Source organism: Hermetia illucens, chromosome 1 (assembly GCF_905115235.1).
Source record: "Hermetia illucens chromosome 1, iHerIll2.2.curated.20191125, whole genome shotgun sequence".
NCBI lineage: Eukaryota > Metazoa > Arthropoda > Insecta > Diptera > Stratiomyidae > Hermetia > Hermetia illucens.
The window spans coordinates 183,024,848-183,045,023 of record NC_051849.1 but is presented as its reverse complement, the minus strand read 5'-3'; the positions used below and the strand labels follow the sequence as shown (position 1 = coordinate 183,045,023).

The 20,176-nt window shown below is 41.5% G+C and overlaps 1 protein-coding gene and 1 long non-coding RNA gene across 2 annotated transcripts; both read left to right on the top strand.

The window, feature by feature from the left end:
* The first annotated feature begins 5,640 nt into the window (after positions 1 to 5,640).
* LOC119647072 lies at positions 5,641 to 6,957 on the top strand. Its single transcript, XM_038047830.1, has 2 exons — positions 5,641 to 5,703; positions 5,761 to 6,957. Exon 2 carries the CDS (start codon positions 5,768 to 5,770, stop codon positions 6,680 to 6,682), a length of 915 nt encoding a protein of 304 aa, XP_037903758.1. The 5' UTR covers positions 5,641 to 5,703; positions 5,761 to 5,767; the 3' UTR covers positions 6,683 to 6,957.
* Positions 6,958 to 6,996: 39 nt separating this feature from the next.
* On the top strand, positions 6,997 to 7,959 carry LOC119647074. Its single transcript, XR_005248799.1, has 3 exons — positions 6,997 to 7,413; positions 7,512 to 7,692; positions 7,755 to 7,959. It is a non-coding gene; the product is annotated as an uncharacterized LOC119647074 (long non-coding RNA).
* Positions 7,960 to 20,176: the final 12,217 nt, after the last annotated feature.

Genomic DNA, 20,176 nt, shown 5'->3' with positions numbered 1-20,176 from the left:
ATCGTAGATTCGCTAGTGCTTGCAATGTTCTGGCAATTTGGACTATTGCCACCTCTTGGCAGTCTTGATGGCCGACTCGTACTTCTTCAGACGGTCCTTGTATGGCTGCCAATAATTGTGTCTATACCTGCTGTTGAAGATCTACCTGGTCAGCTTCCAAAGGTTAGACAGATCTTCACTCCACCATGGTAGCAATGTTTTCTTGCTGTAATTAGCAGGGTACGAGACTTTAAACGCGGGTTTGAATGCCGTTTACAGGAGGAGGATACAGAGCGAGAGCAATTGATGTTAAGCTTCAGGATGCCAATTAGCGATGGCCATAAGCGGGATAGGTAACAGCGAAATGAATGCGTGCGTGCGTAGTGGGAGGGCTGTCAAATGAAGGTCATTACACGGACTTATATGGAGCAATATACAAGACATTCGATGCGCAATGCGGCACACAAAAAAGTTCGAAAAATTGAATTTTTGCGATGCGTGAAAGATAATAGTTTGTTGACACTTTACGTCACTATCTTCCCTGTTGGCTATAATATTTTGCACAATATCATTTTCTTCGTATGTGGCAACAGCGTCATCGATACACGTATATTGGCCAAGCTCCTCGTTTGTTTTGGGTAGCTGATTATCAATGGGCCCTGCCCAAACGTTCAGGGGTATGTCATTTTCTTCGTTAAACTCATCTACATTTGAAGTCATTGTACAAGCCACAGTGGTAAGAACAAATTCAGCGTGTTTGTAACAGTTGAATCTGATCCTTTGCATGAGTTTCGTTCAGGCATCGGGAATCATCAAAATATCATCGAGAACTGCAAATTTAGGGTACCGAACGCTGGCTTCGATAGTTTTCGAAAGTTTGATTTTAAGGCTCTAATAATCCCTTGGTCTATGGGTTGTAATACTCTAGTGGTGTTAGGAGCAAAAGCACCAGAGTTACGCTTCTAAGGTCTGTAATATGGGGATGTGCAGGACAATTATCTACCAAATAATACCAAATAATAATGATTCATAAGTAACTGATAATCTAATAATGTGAATTGATAAATTTGGTTGTGATATGTGAATCAGGATCTGAGTTAAGAGGTGTAACTCGCGTAACAGATCCTTAATCTCTCTGCGCTAGGGATGGGTGGGTTTTGAAAATTGAGATGAGAAGAAGTTGCCGGTGTAGAAGACTACTCTACCGTTGGGGTATAAAAGTAGGTTTCGGGCCTGGACAGATACAAAATTTGAGGGAACAGATGAATTCGTAGAAGATTCTCTTCGACGATCTCGCTCTGCATGGCCTGGGAGTTAAGAGGATTAGGATGGATTAGATATTTATTGAGGAAGTTGACGCATGACGGGCTAGGACGGCGTCGATGCGGGCGTTTGCCAGCGGCCGTAGGGGATCTGGTTGGAAATGTATTTGGAGCGGTCTTCGTTTTTGTAGGTGTTGGAGCAGTGGTGCACGATTCTGCGCTCTTTGACTCGGAATTGCACCAGAAAATGAGGAGGGGACGGATAATCTGTTTGTAGTAAAACCGCTTCACTTTCGGAGGTGTTGGGATGTTGTATTTCAGGATTGGATAAAGGGATTTGAAGACACCAGTTGCATGGCTTTGTGTCTTCGTGATATGTGGGAGGTGGGATAGACGGGAATTCATAGTCACCTCGAGGTAGGTGATTCCATTTAATGTTGGGATTGGGGCGTTAGGGATGTTGAGGGATAGGGTTGATATGTTATTCGTTATTTTCAGCGTCATCTTTGCGTTACTGCAGAATACGATAGTTTCGTATTTCTGTGGGTTTAGGACGAGCTTCACCTCCATATTCAACCAATTCGGCTGTAATTCCATCGGCTCCTGGCGATTTATGGTGGACTGCAGGGACTGTTTCTTCTAGGCTTGGTGGTGGCAGCATTTGTCCGTCGTTTTCAGTTGGCGGGACCTCCAACTCGCCGATATTTTGGTTGTTGAGCAGTTCATCAAAATACTCAATCATCTCTCCAATATGCCCATTCTGTCGGAAATTAGATTTCCCTCTTTGTCTCGGCTGGAATGGCATCGAGGTGTATAAGGCTTCATCCTGCTGACTTGTTGGTAAAACGCGCGCCTGGTGCGGTTGCTCCCTGTACTTTTCTAGTTCACAGATCTGCTGGTTCTTCCAGGCTTCCTTTTTCTGTCTGTGAAGTCGCTTCTCCGTTCGCCGGGGTTCGTGATAAGTTTAGAAATATAAGCCTTATAAACGTTCCCGCCCCTACAGAAGAGCCTGCAGAGTCGGAGAAGGATACCTTTTACGAGGTAGTTGAGCGGACGCTCGAAGCCTGTCCCAAGTATGATATCAAAATCATACTTGGAGATTTCAATAGTCGAGTAGGGACGGAGCCCATATTCAGACGATACGTCGGCTCCCACAGCTTACGTAGGGATACCAATGATAACGGACTGCGGATTATTCAGTTAGCAGTATCACACGAATGGTTGTTGGGAGTACCTGGTTTTGCGCGGAAAACGGTCCACAAACATACGTGGGCCTCTCCAGACGGGACCACTTTCAACCGAATTGATCACGTGCTGATTGAACGCCTCCACCTCTCAGCCTTGATGAATGTCAGAACATATAGGGTGGCCAATATAAACTAGGATCACTATCTCGTTGGCATGGTGCTCTGGGCTGGAATTACAACACCACCTGCAATCCCCTCTGATAATAAGGTGAGAGTGAATACTGAAGCCATTCCCAAAACAGCCCTCCGTAACACCTATAAGGGGCAAATGGATGCGGCAATAACAGATGTTCTGGAGATGAAGCTTCAACAAATGATCTTCACCAACAAATCAGCAGGATGAAGCCTTACACACCTCGATGCTCATCCTGCCTAGACAAAGAGGGACATCTGACTTTCGACAGAATGGGCATATTGGAACGATGGGGTGAATATTTTGATGAACTGCTCAAAACCACAATATCGACGAGTTGGAGGTCCCGCCAACTGAAGATGACGGACAAATGCTGCCACCATCAAGCATAGTAGAAACAGTCCGTACAATCCACCGGCTTAAAAACCATAAACCGCCAGGATTCCATGGAATTACAGCCGAATTGGCAAAATATAGAGGCGACCAATTACACCAAGTGGTTCATCAACTTGTGTTCAAGGTGTGGGACAGCGAATCAATGCCTGATGACTGGCAACGAGGCATTATCTGTCCCATACATAAAAAGGGGGATATCACACAGTGCATCAATTATAAAATTATCTCATTGCTGAGTAGCATCTATGAGATATTCTCCACTATCTTGCTAGGCCGGATAGCTTCATACGCCTAGAACATCATTGACCCTTACCAAAGAGGCTTCACTCCAGGCAATTCAGGAACAGATCAGATTTTCTCTCTGCGGCAAGCGATGGAAAAGTGTGGGAATATGGACATCAGTTGCACCATTTTAGATCGACTTTAAAGCCGCCTATGATAGCATAGCCAGGGTAAAACTGTACACGGCCATGAGAGAATTCGGTATCCCAACAAATTTGATAAGACTGACTAGGCTGACCCTGACCAATGTGCGAGGCCAAATAAAAGCAACAGGATCACTCTCGAGACCATTCAACATCAATAACGGTCTACGACAAGGGGATGCCTTCTTATGTGTCCTCGAGAAAGTGATCCGTGATGCTGAGGTAAATGCGAGAGGCACCATCCTCTTCAAGTCCACTCAATTACTGGCCTACGTTGACGATATTGTGGCACGGCAGGATTCGCGAATGCGAGCGGACAGATGACGCCACCGGCGCCCTCCACTCAGTTCAGATCTCGCCACAGGAGTGGAGTTCAGAGTGCCATGACATGGAAAAATAATTGCCGATATTACGAGGTTTTGTAAAAAAAGAGTTGTGTTTGATTAGTAAAAGGAGGCGGTTGATTTCATAGTTATCAGATACCCGTATTAAATTAAATAAAGGGCTTTACTTGTAATCATTTAACTAAATAAAAAGTTTTGCTTGTAATCGTTTTATCGAAAATATAATTATGGTTGCGATATGACAGAATGATTTTATTGAGGAAGAAACTAGTCGTAAGAGAAGTGGTAGCAGAACCTAATATTGAATTACTATTACTATTGGATTACATCAGTAACAAACTAAAATATTGACGTTATGGGAAGAACAACCCGAAATGTACGGTCTATCTTCATCCAGATCGAGCAGGCGACGCGAGATTTCCGATTGCACTTTAACGAAGGCAAGACGGCAAAAGCCAAAGAACCAAAAACATCGAATCGCACTGGTAAAACGAAAACAATAAAGATAGGGGACTGCAACTTTGAGACCGTTGAAAATTTCTCGTATCTAGGGTCGAAAATCACAACCGATAACAGCTATGACCGCGTACGGTTGTTGTCAGCCAACAGACCCTATTTCAGCCTACGAAGACTGTTTCGTTCGAAACGCCTCACCATAGGGTCAAAGCTCTTACTGTACAAGACAATGATCTTAGCACGAAAAATTACGAACTATTGGCCGCATTCGAGAGAAGATCCTCTGAAGAATTTTTGGTCCCTACATGATGATAGCCTACATAACGACGAAATCTCTGAGCGATACCCCGAACGTCTATTTGTGGATAAAATCCCGCTCAACTGATTGCGGTGGGCGGGTCACTTAATCCGTATGGATGAGGATGATCCAGCCGGGGAAGTCTATAAAGGCAATATCTATGGTAGTAAAAGAAGACGAAGCAGACGCTGCCTGAGATGGAGTCAGGATGCCAGACAGCTTTTAGGGATATCGAATTGATGGACCTCGGCGTAAAACCGGGATGTCTGGAGTTCCTTATTAAGGCAGGCCTAGACCGGATACCGGTTTTTGCGCAGCAAAAAATTGACAAAAATTCAGAACCGAAGCAACACGATTCATCGGAACGAGTGCGATCGAGCTGTTCACTTGCAATGTGACCGGTGGCTATTTCACATGCAAAAACTGTGACTCCGAATAAACATCGATTTTTTCTCTCTATTTTTCATCAAAATCGTATGTAGTTTTATTATAAAGTTATAAATAAACGTTTTACATGAATATTTGTTAAAATTTTCTCAATGCGCAATGTGGTTCGACATTCCCCACGAATTTTCAAAATGAAGATATCGAACGTTTAATAATCTTTATAACCTCGAAATAGATTCGAATTTTTAAATTCTGCAACTCCCAAAACGTGGCATTTTGCTTCTAGTTTAACCTCCATTTCTAAAATTTTGATAATTTTTAATTTTTATGTAGTGGTTCGACATTTCCCTACCTTACATTTTGATAGTTAGCGCGACCGATTTGATTTTATGGACGTTGACGGTTAATTTTGCGGCGACTGATCTTTCGCACGGTTCTGCCCTCCAGTGTTTGGCTGGAGAAGTAATGAAAAGCTTATCAGTGATAAGCACCCAACATCTTTGAGGCAAGAAAACTTTTTGATGGTACGGTAGCTATTAGTAAGACTAGAAATTTATTTTTTGCTTGGGGAACGTTCGACACGAAATTATTGAACGAAACTGAACAGATAAAGATGGAAGAGAACATTTCTCTTATACGACGTGAATCATGGGACTATCAATGATGAAATTCGGCTATAACACATGTTCATATAGTATAAAAGGTATCGGCCGGCCTAAGACAATCATTCAATTGAATGAATTTGCATTCCACACGCTCAATATTCGTACGAGAAGGTGAACATTTTTATAGTGCAATGCTAGATATCTGAATGCGCTATTTTTTTCTTCCAGAGCAAAAATGACTACACTATCAACATTGAGAATTTTGGAAACCGCCCATAAATGTATTAAAGTGGGCTCCAAGGAAGAGTCGGAAGTGAGAGTACTTGTAAACTCGTTATGTAACGAATTCACTAATAGAATGAAAAGTGACACTTTATTCAAAGAAACATATAATAAAACTATTCTTTGTGGAAGCTTCCGCGATAGTTTGAAAGTACTTCGAGCGGATGAAGTAGATTTTAACATCGTATTGATTCTGCCGGGTGTTGTGACCTCTGGAGACTACCCGGGAAAAGTGGCCATCAATATCAATTCTTATAGTGGCAGCTCTGAGTGTCAAGAATTGCTACGGAAATTTGCAAATGAAGATGGTTTTCTTCAAACTTCCAAACTCCGAGCATGGTCTCAAAGCATGGTCAGTAAAGCCAACAAAAATGACCTTGAAATCATCAACGGACATACCCTTAACATAAAGATCAGCCAAAATGGCCCAGCGGAAACCGTTTACGTGACAATTAAGTCGCCAGCACCTGGATCTTGTTTGGAACAAGGATTTCAGCTCAGCATTGACTTAGTGCTCGGTATATACTTTCCTCCCGAATCATTACAAACGGGAAGTACATCGCACAATGCGAAGCACGGCTGGGTGGCTATCCCGAAGCCTATAAATGGTTCAGGTGATTACCAAAACATTCTGTTCGTCCCGTCGTATCCTGAACAAGAAAGCGAAGAGCTAAAAAACAAATGCAATATGAAACCAGCAATTCGACTGGTAAAACAGATGCGGGATCGAAAAGGTGTTAAAAACCTGAAAAGTTATTTTATTAAGACTATATTCCTGAGGATAAACAAAGAGAAGGGGCCAGAGTTCTGGAACAAACCATTGGACGAGATTCTTGTCATTGTAAGTAGACAAGAGTCTGATATTTGAGGGGATCAACACTTCAGTGGTGGGGAATCTAATGGTATTCAAATTTGCTACTGATTTCTCACTATTAAAGTATTGATTCGCTCCGAATAGCAGAAAAAGGTAAACTAATGGTTTCGGTGGACTCTATTCAAACGTTAGGTCGGGAACGAGTTAATTAGCTTTGTACTAATGAAGGGAATATATATATAATAATAATAATAATAATCGTTGGCGCAACAATCCATATTGGATCAAGGCCTTGAAGTGTGTTAGAGCACTTCATTCAAGACCGTAACGGTACACTAGGAGGCAATGTGGTCAGCATTGCGCTCGCCAAATAAATATATATATACATAATAAAATAAAATAAATTGTAGTTTGGAGTAAGCTACTGGTCTAGCAATTTTAAACGAGTTAATTGTTAGATGACAATTTTTTGTTGCTGATGGGTCATTCAAAGTGACCTGTTGTTTCCAGATTCACAGTGTGATTCACAATTAGTCAAGTGAACGAAATAAGGAGATAAGGTATCCTTATCAGTACTGATTTAGAGATACTAGATTAGATACGTTAACGAAGTGCCGCAATGTTACAGTCGAAGTTAAAAATAACTCTGAACATGAATTTCTAACAAAATTGCATCCGGGGCAATAGAAATTTAAGCCCCACGGAGGTTGAATATTATAATTGATATATATATAACAGCATTCTCGCGGAAAGGATTCAGACTTAAAGCTAAAGCTATAAATGTGGTACGTACGTAACTGTGCTGTTCAGTCAGTATGACAAGTCCTTTTCATTGATTTACTACAGGAAGAGTTGGTATTAATATATTTCATGGTATTTCCAGTCACTTGACTATTTGGTGAAGTCTTTGGAAGCGCGTTCATTGCCCGTTCATCAACATCCAAAATTTAATATGTTGAAAAAATTCAATTCAAACCAAATCGATGCTATGAAAATTCAGATGGGAGTGGCGTTGAAACAGTTCCATAAATACCAGAACACTACTGCTCTGTACAATTTGTTTTGTGAGTAAAAATGAAATGAACAAATTATGTTGACATACTAACAAAATTGGTTTTAATTTCAGTTACTGAAAAACAGAAAATCAGCTTTATAAAGGAAATAGCACAGCAAAAATAATGCACAGTGTTTAACAAAGCACTATGAAAAATAATTAAAAAGAAATAATTTCTCAATTACCAAATTTATATGTATTTATATATTTATTTGCAAATCTTTCTGTGAAAAGCATTTTCTGTGATAGTGTTTTCCGAGTATTAAAAAAAAAATAACAAAAATATCGTACTCGAATTATAAAATTTATCCATGTCAATTAAACTAATTTCACATTTGCATTGTATATAAGTGGATTTAAGAATCTAGATGTATTATAATACAAACGTAAAATATATTTCTATTTGTAAGGAATATAATCTTTTACTTAAAAAAAAAATAAAAAGCAATGCGCTTTTATTAGAAAAGTGCAATCTCACATCTTGTACAAAGATTGTTTGATCTGGAACCATTCCTATCACAAAACACAAAAAAATAAGGACGCAAAATTAAATTCCACAAATTACCTACCCCTTGTTATATATAGATTCGTAATATATTATTGTTACGAATTTGCTTTTACGCAATCCTACCGCTGTCACCAATTGTTACGATTTCCTTTACGTAATCTCTTCGCTGTCACCAATTGTTACGTTCTTAGCTATTCGTCTTCGTCACTAGTTATATTACTTGCTTTATGTAGGCTCGTATCACTGGATTGCGTAGGACTAAACAAAAACCTGTTCTATAACTTTAATAAAAGCGTTTATTAAACACCAAATTATACAACCGTACTGTATAATTAATTATTGAACGATTCCTTTAACCGGTACATTCGAGGCGTATTCATAACCAACGCGATCTGTTCTAACTCTGGATCCAGACTGACTTTGTGGGCGGATTTCCGGCCCTTTTCTACTACGCGGAACATTACAGAAAGGCATGCAAACACTTTATCAGAAAGCTACTTTGCGCCTTTGACAAGTTCTTCTTGCCGACATTAGAGTCATCTGTTAACAATTATCGTAACTAAATATTCGCCCTATTGTTATACAACTTTGGTGTCTTGGCTGTGTGTGCGTGTGTATGATGGGGGAGAAGCTACAGCTTCTGAGCAAGGGCGTCTTAGCTACTTTTCATAACTACGATTTACATTCACGTCACACATAATTTTTCAAAGTGATTTTCGTCACATTATTATGTAATTGCTATGCATGTATCCTCTTGGAAACCGAAACTTCTATACTCAAAGTGGGTTACGTAACAACTTGACACTTCCAAAACCCCTTTTACTTGAAAACTCCTCATATGTAATACTTCGGACTCGTACGAATGACACACATTGTTACCGTGGATTCCTATCACTGGTATGCGAAGTGTTCAACAAAAACCTGTTCCATAACTTTCATGGAAGCACTTTATTCACAATTAATTATAGAATGCTCGATTTAATTCGAGGCATATTTATAACTAACATGTATTGTTCTACTTCAGAAACTTCACTGACTTTGAGGGTGGATTTACCCCCTTTTATACTTCACGGAACATTCCAGAAAGATACACGACTACTTTGCTAAAAACTGACACATTGACAGCATCTCCTAACTGACATTGAAGACATCTATCGTCAAGTATTCGCACTAAATATTTGTTCCACGATTATACAGTGTTGATTTTCTGGCTCTTTGTCATTACTACGAGTTAAGGGGGTCATCCCGTGTTTCGGGTCCGAGAAATTATTTCTTTGCCATCATTGTATCCAGATATAGTGTAGAATACTTGGGGAAAGCGATTTTTCGATATTCTGACTCATCCGTAAATTACAGTGTAACAGGTAAAGTGTCAAATGACAGGTTTTTGTCGATCGCGGGTAATGAATCCCGAATTTGCCGGTCCGAACGACACTCAAATGACTTTGTTTAAAGAGCCAAGGAACAATAGCAAAATCTTTACATGACTTTTCTGAACAAACTAAAGGTTGATGGACTAGGTATGGAAGATTAATGGTAATAATGTTAATAATCACATTTAAATTTTTAAATCTGGTTTTCTTGAAACTGAATTGCTAGATGGAGGCGGGAATTTTTTCCCTATATTTTTTTATTTTTTTTTTTATGAATGCACAACATCTCAAGAATGTTGTGTCAAATTTTTAGAGCAATTTGGAGCAAAACTAACGAAAATATAAAATCTGTAAAACTTTAAAGCAATTTTGCCACACTTCACTTTTCCAAAGTCGGTGATGGTTGTAGTTTAAAATCGATTGCACCGATCTTTTTGAAATTTAGTACACACTTCCGCTATGTAATTTATGAAGTAACGTTGTCGAGTTTTTTTTAAAATTTGTTATTATTTTTTATTTTAAGTTTCTTGTTTTTTTTTATCTTACAGTAGTAAATATGGTGAAAATCGCGTTTTTTTACTTCACAGTGTTACCAAAAATCGAAAAGTCATTACAAAAAAAAAAAACTCGGCAGCGTTACTTGGGGAAACTGATGTACCAATAGAATTACTTTGGTTTTTTGCTCCAGATGGTCGAGTTATGAATTACAGCCGCCACCGCAACACGACTTTTTTGGAGACGTCTTGGGAGATTTGCTGCCAACGGCTTAAATTTTAATATTTTCGCTGAAATTTTCAGCAAATATTCTTAAAATGTTATTCTTAAATATTTTTTATGCATTGCCCGCATTTTGTAAAAAAAATGTTTGAAAAAGACCGCACCCCCTTAAAAATCGGCGCCGGTATAGCTCAAAATTGATCCAACAACATTTTCTCAACTTATTCAGAAGAAGGCGGGTCCCATACGCGGGAAACTAAGGCCACGGCGCTATAATAGGAGCCTCCTTTTACAGAAAAGGAGCTGGCTAGCAGTTAGCCGATTCTATATGTCTCAATATAAAGCTGATGTCTTTTTGTGGTTGACACTGCTGGGAAAGTGCTGGAAAAGTTCATCAGAAGCAAACTAGCTGAAGAGAGACGTGCTGCCGGAAACTTATACCCACGGCAGTTTGACTTTAGAACGGGGAGATCTAGTCCAGGAGATGCTGTCATGCATGTCGTGGATGCCGTTCATCGAGCAAAGGCACACAGCCGCCTATCTCGACGGGTTATGCTTCTCGTAACGCCTGACGTCACACATCACATTCTAGGTACACTGGACAATACTTTCCACGTGCCGAACTATCTCTTACGGATATTGAGGGATTATCTGTGGGACCACTCCCTGCTCTGAGAGGCGCCACATGGTCAGAGGTGGTCGAGGGTAGTGTAGGGATCCTTCCCAGAGCCTTGCATCTAGAAAGCTTCCTATGGCATCTAAGTGTAATTTCGCGGTGTTTCTAGGGATTAAATCATTTTATATATTATTTCAAAATTCCTATGGTTGTCTGCTTAGACTCGACATACCAGAAGAATCGCACCTGGTCGGTTATGCAGATGATGTCGAAAAGGCGAAAAGCAGACTTGGCATATTGATGCGACGAGTAAGCGGATGGGTGACTGTTCATGGTTTCAACCTTGCACTGGAAAGAAATCGAAGTAATTATCCTGACTCGATCGGCGAGTCGATAATCGAATCAAAATGAGATTAGAGGCGCAACCCATTGGCAACTTAGGAGTGTGGCAGAATCGGAAACATGTTGAGACTGACTACTTCCTTACCCAGTTCTTAAGTGGGCCCGGAGGTTTTCAGTCTTATCTGCATAAGATTGGAAAGACGCGATCTCTTGATTGTGTGTTTTGCAATGGAGTTGTGGGCGACGCTCAGTACACTTTTTTTTCTTGTGGAAGGTGGGATGGGATTTGTCAGCACCTCTACTTAAATACAGGGGATCTCTCTTCAAATAATGTTGTCGAGGAGATGCTGAGGAGCGCTAACAGGTGGAGCCGTGTTACCCATTACGTTCGAGTTCTTCTTGTTGTAAAGAAAATAGAGCTCGACCAGCCGAGGAGTTGAATGGTAGGAGGTTCCTTGAACAGATAGTTCCTTTGCTCCTCTCCCCTCACGTTGGTGAAAGGAATTCCATGATTTGAAGGCTCCGCGAGGTGAGAGAGCTCGGGGGCTAACCCGAAGTAATGTGACAATCGGTTCCAGGGTAGCTCTCTGACGATGAGGAGGTGTTTAGTTGGTAGTCCGACCGCGTACCGTTGCGAGGGCATAAATGCATTCACTTACCCTGCCAAAAAGAATAAAAATATCAGGCTGGTGTCACAACGACACAGGAGATGCGTTGGACGGCGATCGATTTCCTTGAGAAGATCCGCTAGAACATATATCATAGAAGGTGGAAGCTATGCAGTGAACCTGGAAGAAGGTTTGCGAAGTTAATTAAAACGTAAAACGTTCACGTCCCTATAGACTGGATTGCAGAGTCGAAGTAGGATACCTTCTACAAGGCGGTGGAACAAAACTTCGAAGCCTGCCCTAGGTATGATATTAAAATCATACTTGCATAAAACTACCACGATATATATCGGTACATACTCGTATAATGAGGTATTGGATCACTATCAACAAACAATAATCTAGCTTTAGCTTAGCTTAGGCTGAACCTATTGGTGGTTTAACTTGGGTAGAATTTGCACACTTGTCGTGTTTCTCTGAATATATGAAAGAGCGTTTTACACCTGTTGCCACTTTCGGTCACGCTGCTCCCAGGACAGAGGTGAGTCAGCATGTGATGAGTTACCTTTGCCCTGGATGAAACCATTAGTTCCTATTTTAGATCACTATCTCGTTGAGGTGGTGCTCCAAGTTCGGATAACAACACCACCTTGAATCCCCTCTGAGAATCAGGAGAGAGCGAACGTTGAAGTCATCCATAACAGAATCCATCATACCACCTATAACGGGGAAATGAATACCGCAATAACCGCAGCTAATAGAGGTCCTGGAAATGAAGCATCGAAGAACGTTGTCATTAGTGCGGCCACAGGCGTACTTAGTCTAAGTCGCAAAAAAAGTCGGAACGACTGGTTCGACGATGAATGTCAGCTTTGTTTCAACAGATACAATGCAAATTGTCCGACTAAGCACCAGGGAAACTAGCCCGGTCAATCCGCTTTCAAATGGCTGGGGGTGAACTTCCTACCATGTCGCCAGTCGAGATTGCACTTTACCTTGACATAAAAATGCTTAAGAAGATGCACGTGGGGAAGTCGCCCAATCAGATGCGCATACGTACTTTTGCAACAGTGCCTACACCGATATTTTCATGTTACTGAGAAGAATTGCTTAGGAATAAATAAATACAATTACTTGGGGACAGGAATGAGTGAATAGCAGCTTACTGTTCATTTATATAATCGTACAGTTAGTGTGAGAGTTTCGCAAGGTTTCATAAATGTTATGTTATTTTCAAATAAAATTATAATTATCTTTTAATCACTTAAGGGGAGGGGTGGTATGGGGGTGATGGTAATGTTAATTTGTGCAAAAAAGGCACAACTTTGTGAGTTTATTTTGACAACACAGTTCAAATTAATTTATTAAAACCAATGGTACATTAAGTTGAAGAATTTTGCATAAAATTTTCATGAAGAAATCTTCAAAAATAAGGCAAGGCAGTAAAAGTAGAATTGCGGTGCCACTCATAACTCAGTGCTGGATCATCTGAAATAAAAAAATCGAAGTTCTTACATTAGATGTACGCTTTCCCCGGGAAGAGTTTTTCGAAATTTAAATTTTTGACTTTTTGGGAAAACTTTGGAATGAAAACGCAATTTGGAAAACGTGAGTTGTTCGATGCCAGGTCCATAAAACGATGTTTCTATTATCCATGATGTCTAAAGCACCTTTTTGCTCCTGCCTTCTTCAGTCTGTTTTTCTTTGGCATTACCCACTAATATCTCTCACACCTTGCATGAAGGTTAGTAAAGCAAAGAACCTCCATTGGAGGCGCAGGCTACTACATAAACTGCAATCTCAACGAAGGCAGAGGTTCCATTCAAGGGTTATTAATGTAGGATCCGGACAAGATATATGAAATTAGAAATGGAGTTATGGGAAAAAGAAGTTACGTGATCGGGAAATTGAAGGGAAGTGGGATGTTCGACGCAATAACAAATCGGGAAACCGGAAGCTGGACGCTTTAGGTATGAAAGGTTTTGTGTATTTCTTTTATAAAGACATTTGAGTGTGCATTTGTGTGAGAATATCCACATTAAGTATTGAATTTACAAAGAAGCGATAAAATGACCTATTATAACTTTGTTAGTAATAGAGCGATTTCCACCAAACTTGGTAGGATCATACTCTATGTTATACCCCACATTGTTGCAATATAGTAGTAGCAGTAGTAACATACTATTACTAACTTTATTTGAATGGATTTTCAGATTTTCTGGTTAGGTAGTTTCTGAGAATGGGTCTGTTAAAGAAATGATCACTTTAGACCTCCCACACTCCCCATTTTTCCAATAAATGTCAAAACTAATACCGGTTTCGGAAATTACTAATCGAGACCTTTCATTTGATACCCATATGACTATATTTGATGAAAAAAAAATGTACATCCCCCTTTTGCATATGTAACTCACTGTATGCGTGAGCATTTCGTTTTACACAAAACCTTAAAAAGCCAAATTGTGTTTGCATGAATAAAAGTATTTGGTTATAGTGGCGATCGTTTCGCTCGGGGAAGTGATGATAAGCTTATCATTTTCGGCTGATGGCAAGCTTCGATCTTCTTAAGAGAAACTTTTTGAGGGGTATGGCATGGGTTATTTTAGTAACATTAAAGTATGTAGCTCAGCTCTCTGAAATTTGCTCGTATCTTTTGTCAGGGGAACAATTTCTTCGTTAGATTTGTGTAACTTGAAATGACTCAAATCGACTAAGCAGATAACGACTTACGAGGAAATTTGTTGCTTGAATGGTGGAGGGGCGGCACGAAATCACGGTCAGGGTACACTTCATAAACTTTATTTCATTTATTGTAAAATCGGCGCGGTGTGGACAACTTGGTAATATATCCAACTTTTGAAAAGTTGGGAATTGCTCTTCGATAAGTCAATATTGATGCGAAAAAGTGGAAAAATTTGATGTTCAGAGCACAGTTTGATATCTGATTGGGAAACTTCTTTCTTTGCAGGGTGGAAATGTTTTATCTACCAAAGCGGGATGTTCAGCAAACCATTCACTAATGTATTATTGTAGGCTCCAAAGAAGATTCAGAAGTTAGAAGGCTCGTCAAATCATTGTGTAAAATGTCTATCGATGAAATGCTAAGAACCGTCTTATTCAAGATATCATTTTGTGGAAAGATTATTTGGGTTTTATTGTTTCTCCCAGGGTTTGCAATCACTAGAGAGTACCGAGGCAAGGTAGTGATCAACATTAATCCTTATAGTGGCAACTCGGGGTTCCGCGAGCTGCTAAGTAAATTTATAAATTGCAATGGTTATCTTCTAATCTGGAGACTACAAGCATGGTTTCATAGTATGATCAGCAAAGTCAAAATATAGTATCATCATCATCAATAACAATCGGTATCCGGTCTAGGCCTGCCTTAATAAGGAACTCTAGACATCCCAGTTTTGCACCGAGGTCCACCAATTCGATATCCCTAAAAGCTGTCTGGCGTCCTGGCTTACGCCATCGCTCCATCTTAGGCAGGGTCTGCTTCGTCTTCTTTTTCTACCATAGATATTGCCTTATAGACTTTCCGGGCTGGATCATCCCCATCCATACCAATTAAGTGACCCACCCACCGTAGCCTATTGAACCGGATTTTATCCACAACCGGACGGTCATGATATCGCTCATTGATTTCGTCGTTATGTAGGCTACGGAATCGTCCATCCTCATGTGCATAATATAGTAAGTCACCCCGAAATCGTTGATGGACATTCGTTACAAATTAGAAGTTGCAGAAACGGCTCAGCGTAAACCGTTCACGTTACAATTAAGTTACCAGTCCCCTGGATCATCTTTAGAACAAGGATTTCAGCTCAACATTGATTTAGCACTTAGTATTTGTGTGTGTATGCGTCTGTATCAGGTAGGGAAGAGGTAAAGCCTCTAGGTACTCTGACTCCCGTGACCTACTGTACTCGATTCCCCCATCAAACAGAATAGCCCGGACTTGATTATGTATCGCAGGATTGTTAGTGGAGGTGATCAGATGCCTGATGTGTCCATAAGGGGGCGTGTGTGTGTGTGTATGTGTGTGGTGGGGAGAAGCTACAGCTTCTGAGCACTCAGGCCGTGTTGGCCCATTGTACTCGCGTCCCCCGTCTAACGGAATATTCCGGATTCGTTAACGTATCGCAGGATTTCCGTTGGTGGATGTGATGCTACCCGTCGTAATTGGAGAACATCGGCACCAAAGATTTGATGCCTGATGCGTCCATAGGCGGGGCATTCACATAGGAAATGCTCCGTGGATTCCGCTTCCTCATTACAGGAGGGACACGTATCATCTTCGGTAATTCCTATTCTGAACATATGCCCAGCTAGTGAATAAGGGGGCACTGACATAAAAAATGTTCCGTGGATTCCGCTTCCTCCTTGCAGGATGGGCACGTATCAACTTGAACATATGCCCAGCTAGTGAATTATGGTCAGTCAGAGTGCCCACAATACTTTTGCAAGTGTTCCTGCTTTTCGATAGGATAAACTTTGCAGTATGTTTGTTTGGTTCTGACATGAAGAGTTTGGTGTGTCTAGCCAGCCGATGCTACTGACACTCCAGTTGCTGGTTCCGGTCCGGGCATGAGGAAAGTTGAAGCCTCTTTTGATAAGGCATCCGAGATTTCATTTGCCTCTTCACCACAATGACCAGGTACCTAGAGTAAATCCACGGTATTGAATGTAGAAACAAAATTCAATCGGTTTCTGCATTCCTGGACGATTTTTGAAGTAAACGAAAGACTGCACAATGCTCTCAATGCAGCTTGACTATCGCTGTAGATGGAAATGCGCCTGCCTTTCATTCGCTCGTCAATTCTCTAGATTGTCGCATTTAGGATCGTATACACTTCAGCCTGAAAGACCGTGCCATATTCCCCAAGGAAAAAGCCCACTTTTGGTTTTTATTCAAATAGTAGACTCCTGCTCCAGAACCATTTTCTGTTCTTGAGTCATCGGTGTAGAAGACGTCAATATATTCTGATACGCATTCTTCTGGTACTTCCCAGTTTTATCTTCGTTTCCAGATAGCTTCATATCTTCTGGGATCCGAGAATCAGAAGGCATTGCGAAAACTGTATTTAGTTCTCCCAATGCTCTGTGCCCCCACGTCTATTGTTTCCAGATAAACTTAATCGAATTAGTCTATGAGTTGCTCTTATTGCAGAAACGAGCATCGGTCTAATAATAGTAACATGTATCTACATTACCACCTAAGGTCTAAGTCCTCAAGTCGGAGCAAAGATCCATTTATACAGCCTTTAAGCTTGTTTCATCTTTACCTCTACATGTTTGTTGTAAAAAAGTTTCTTATCTAGAATAACTCCCAGATATTTCAATTCTTCGGAGAGCTGAAGAGTTGTACTCCTCATTTCTGAAGATAAACGATCATTCAGTTTCCTCCTTTTTGTAAATAATACTATTATGGTTTTATCTGGATTTACTGAAAGTATATACCTGACACACCAACTGTCAATCGAATCATCGGCGCGTTGTGCATTTCTGCGCAACATTCAGTGATCTTGACCAACAACTAGCACAGCCACGTCATCTGCATAGCTTGAGCATGTATTGACAGATTTTTCAGTTCGCACAGTAGTCGATCAACATACTCTGCAGAAGTGGCGATAGCGCACTAATTGGGGACAACTTTTCGTCGCTTCCGTTCCGTCGAAAAATATTTCTTAGAAGTTGCTTTAAATGTTCTATACTCTGCTTTAGCAACGCTTTATAGATGTCTTCCATTGCAGGTGATTTGAAGTGTTCGAAGGATTTTATAACAGTTCACACCTTTTCATTCAACTTTGTCCAACCCGTTTTCCTAGATTCCGTCTTCGTATTATAGACTGTTCGCCTAAAAAAGTCAGATTATATTTTAAGTAACAGTGATCTGAGGGTGACACTTCATCTAGAACTCGACAGTCTCTAATCAACTCTAACAACTTTGTAGTGCTGCTTGCTAGGTCAATTACTTTATTTTTTTCTTGGCACACCCTACGTTTCGCGGTTATCAGACCAGCTGAAGTGTCAAAATCAAACTGCTTCTGTCCTCTAGGGTTGTATTTGTTATTGCCCCAACAAATATGCTGATCGTTCGCGTCACAACTTATTAAGAGTTAAAGGTCTCTTGATTCTACATATACTACCACATAGCTTTTGCGTCGGCGGAGGACACAAAGAATCATAGGGTAAGTAAGCGTAGGCAACTATGACAGTTCTCATCTTTCCATTAACCTGGAATTGTAAGTTGACCGCGAAAAGGTCCTGGGAACAGAATTATCTCAGCATGGCTACCTGTAACAATTTTGACATCAGGACGCAGGTTGCCGGTGCCACAAACTCCTAAGACCGTGCTCGTTGTTATGGGAGCAGGGAGGTAGAGTCCAGCCGGCTCGGATCTTCAGAGCCAGCCCGTAGCATTCACGAAAGAAAGCAGCTGTTCCACACTGCAGCTAGAAATCTTTCTGAGTTCCCCAAAGAATGGTTTACCTAGTGTACGCAGCCTGACTCCGGCCAGAGTTGGGACTTCTTCTCCGCAGTTTTGTCAATGTGAATTGTAGGGTATGCCGAGCCTAACGGCATGGTCCCCTACGAGTCAGGGCCCGTGCAGACCGCCGTAATATTGAATGCATTTGCACGCGTTTGACACAGGAGCTCTCGTGATCGGGATATGTTAGAAGCGGGCCAAATTCTCCTTGACTTGGCACAGCTCGTAGGCCTTCACATCTTATGCCCGCGGCTGCTAGGTAGTGCGAGTTGGCTTGGCCCCCGACGGCCGCCAGCGGAACACCGATTGTATTCGCCGAAGGACTGCCAAGAGTAGAGCCTCGCCAGGCCAATTCGAGAAAACCCCCGCGCCGACTCCACTGGCCATCTTTGATCCGTCCGTAAAGAATACTGCAACACGCTGCCAGTCTTCCACTTTGCCCTGGTTGGAAAGTCCACAACAAAGTTTATCGTGAAGTTCAACTTGCGTGTGACATAGTCCGTGGGGAATGCCCAGATTTCCCGAGGTACTTCATCTAAAATGTTGCTGTGGCCGCAGGACTTTGTTGCCCAGCATCCGTATTCTGACGTGGTCTGAGGAGATGCAGGAGTACGTTGAAAGCATCTACCGGGCAGGACTGCAGAGCCCCAGTAGCACCTGCACACGCGGTTCTTTGGATCCTATTAAGCTTCATCCCATTGTATTTTTTTTGCAAAGCCTGCCACCATACAATAGAGCTGTACGTTAGGATCGGACGAACTACAGCGGTGTACATCCAGAGAGCCATCATCGGCCGGAGACCCCATTTCTTTGCAAAGGTTCTCTTGTAGGCATAGGAGGCTATACAGGCCTTCTTAATCCTCAGTTCTATGTTCAATTTCCAATTTAGCTTTGGATCCAGGATTACACCCAGATACTTTACATTAGAGGAAAGAACCAATGTTTGTTCATTCAGCCGTGGTAGATGGAGTTCAGAGTATTTTCTTGGTGGTGAATAGCATCAGTTGCGTTTTGGTTGGGTTTATGCTGAGTCCGCATGCGGTCCACACGCACAAATTTTGCAACACTCCTTCCATGGTGTCGCTCATAATGGACAGAAACATCCCTGATACTAATACCACCAAGTCGTCGGCATACGCCACCACCAATTTTAAACATTACTATTAACCAGAGCACCGGTGAAATGGCGCCACCCTGGGGCGTGTCTCGGTTCACAGCTCTGGTCAAGTGGTTGCCTCCCAGATTCGATTGGATTATCCTGGTACTTACCATGGATATAATCCAATGCGTGAGATACCCCTCCAATCCAATACCAGTCAAGGCTTCCTTGATGGCATTGATACTAACGTTGTTAAAAGCTCCTTCTATATCCAATAAGGCAGCTAGATACTGCTTCTCCTGCAGCGACCGCTCAACAGTGCCAATTACCTCATGGAGGGCCGTTTCAGTGGATTCCTTTGAGGTAGGCATGCTGAGACTTAGAGAAAGGCGTTCTCTTCTTAATCGTCCTTAAGTAAATGTCCAGGATGCGCTCTAGGGTCTTCAGCACGAAAGAGGTCAGGTTGATTGGTCGAAAGTCCTTCGCGGATTGAACGCTTTCGGTATGAAAACCACTCGTGCGCACCTGCAGCACTGTGGTACGTATCCTAAAGAGATGCAGCTCCGGTAAATCTCAACAAGCCACGGCACAACCCTTTCCTGCTGCTTCTGTAGCATGACTGGCAATATGCCATCTGGGCCTGGAGATTTGTATGCGGAGAAGCAGTTTATAGCCCAGCCGATCTTATCCTCGGTAATTACCGATTTGATACTCTCGCAAAGCTGGGGTGGCCGTAAA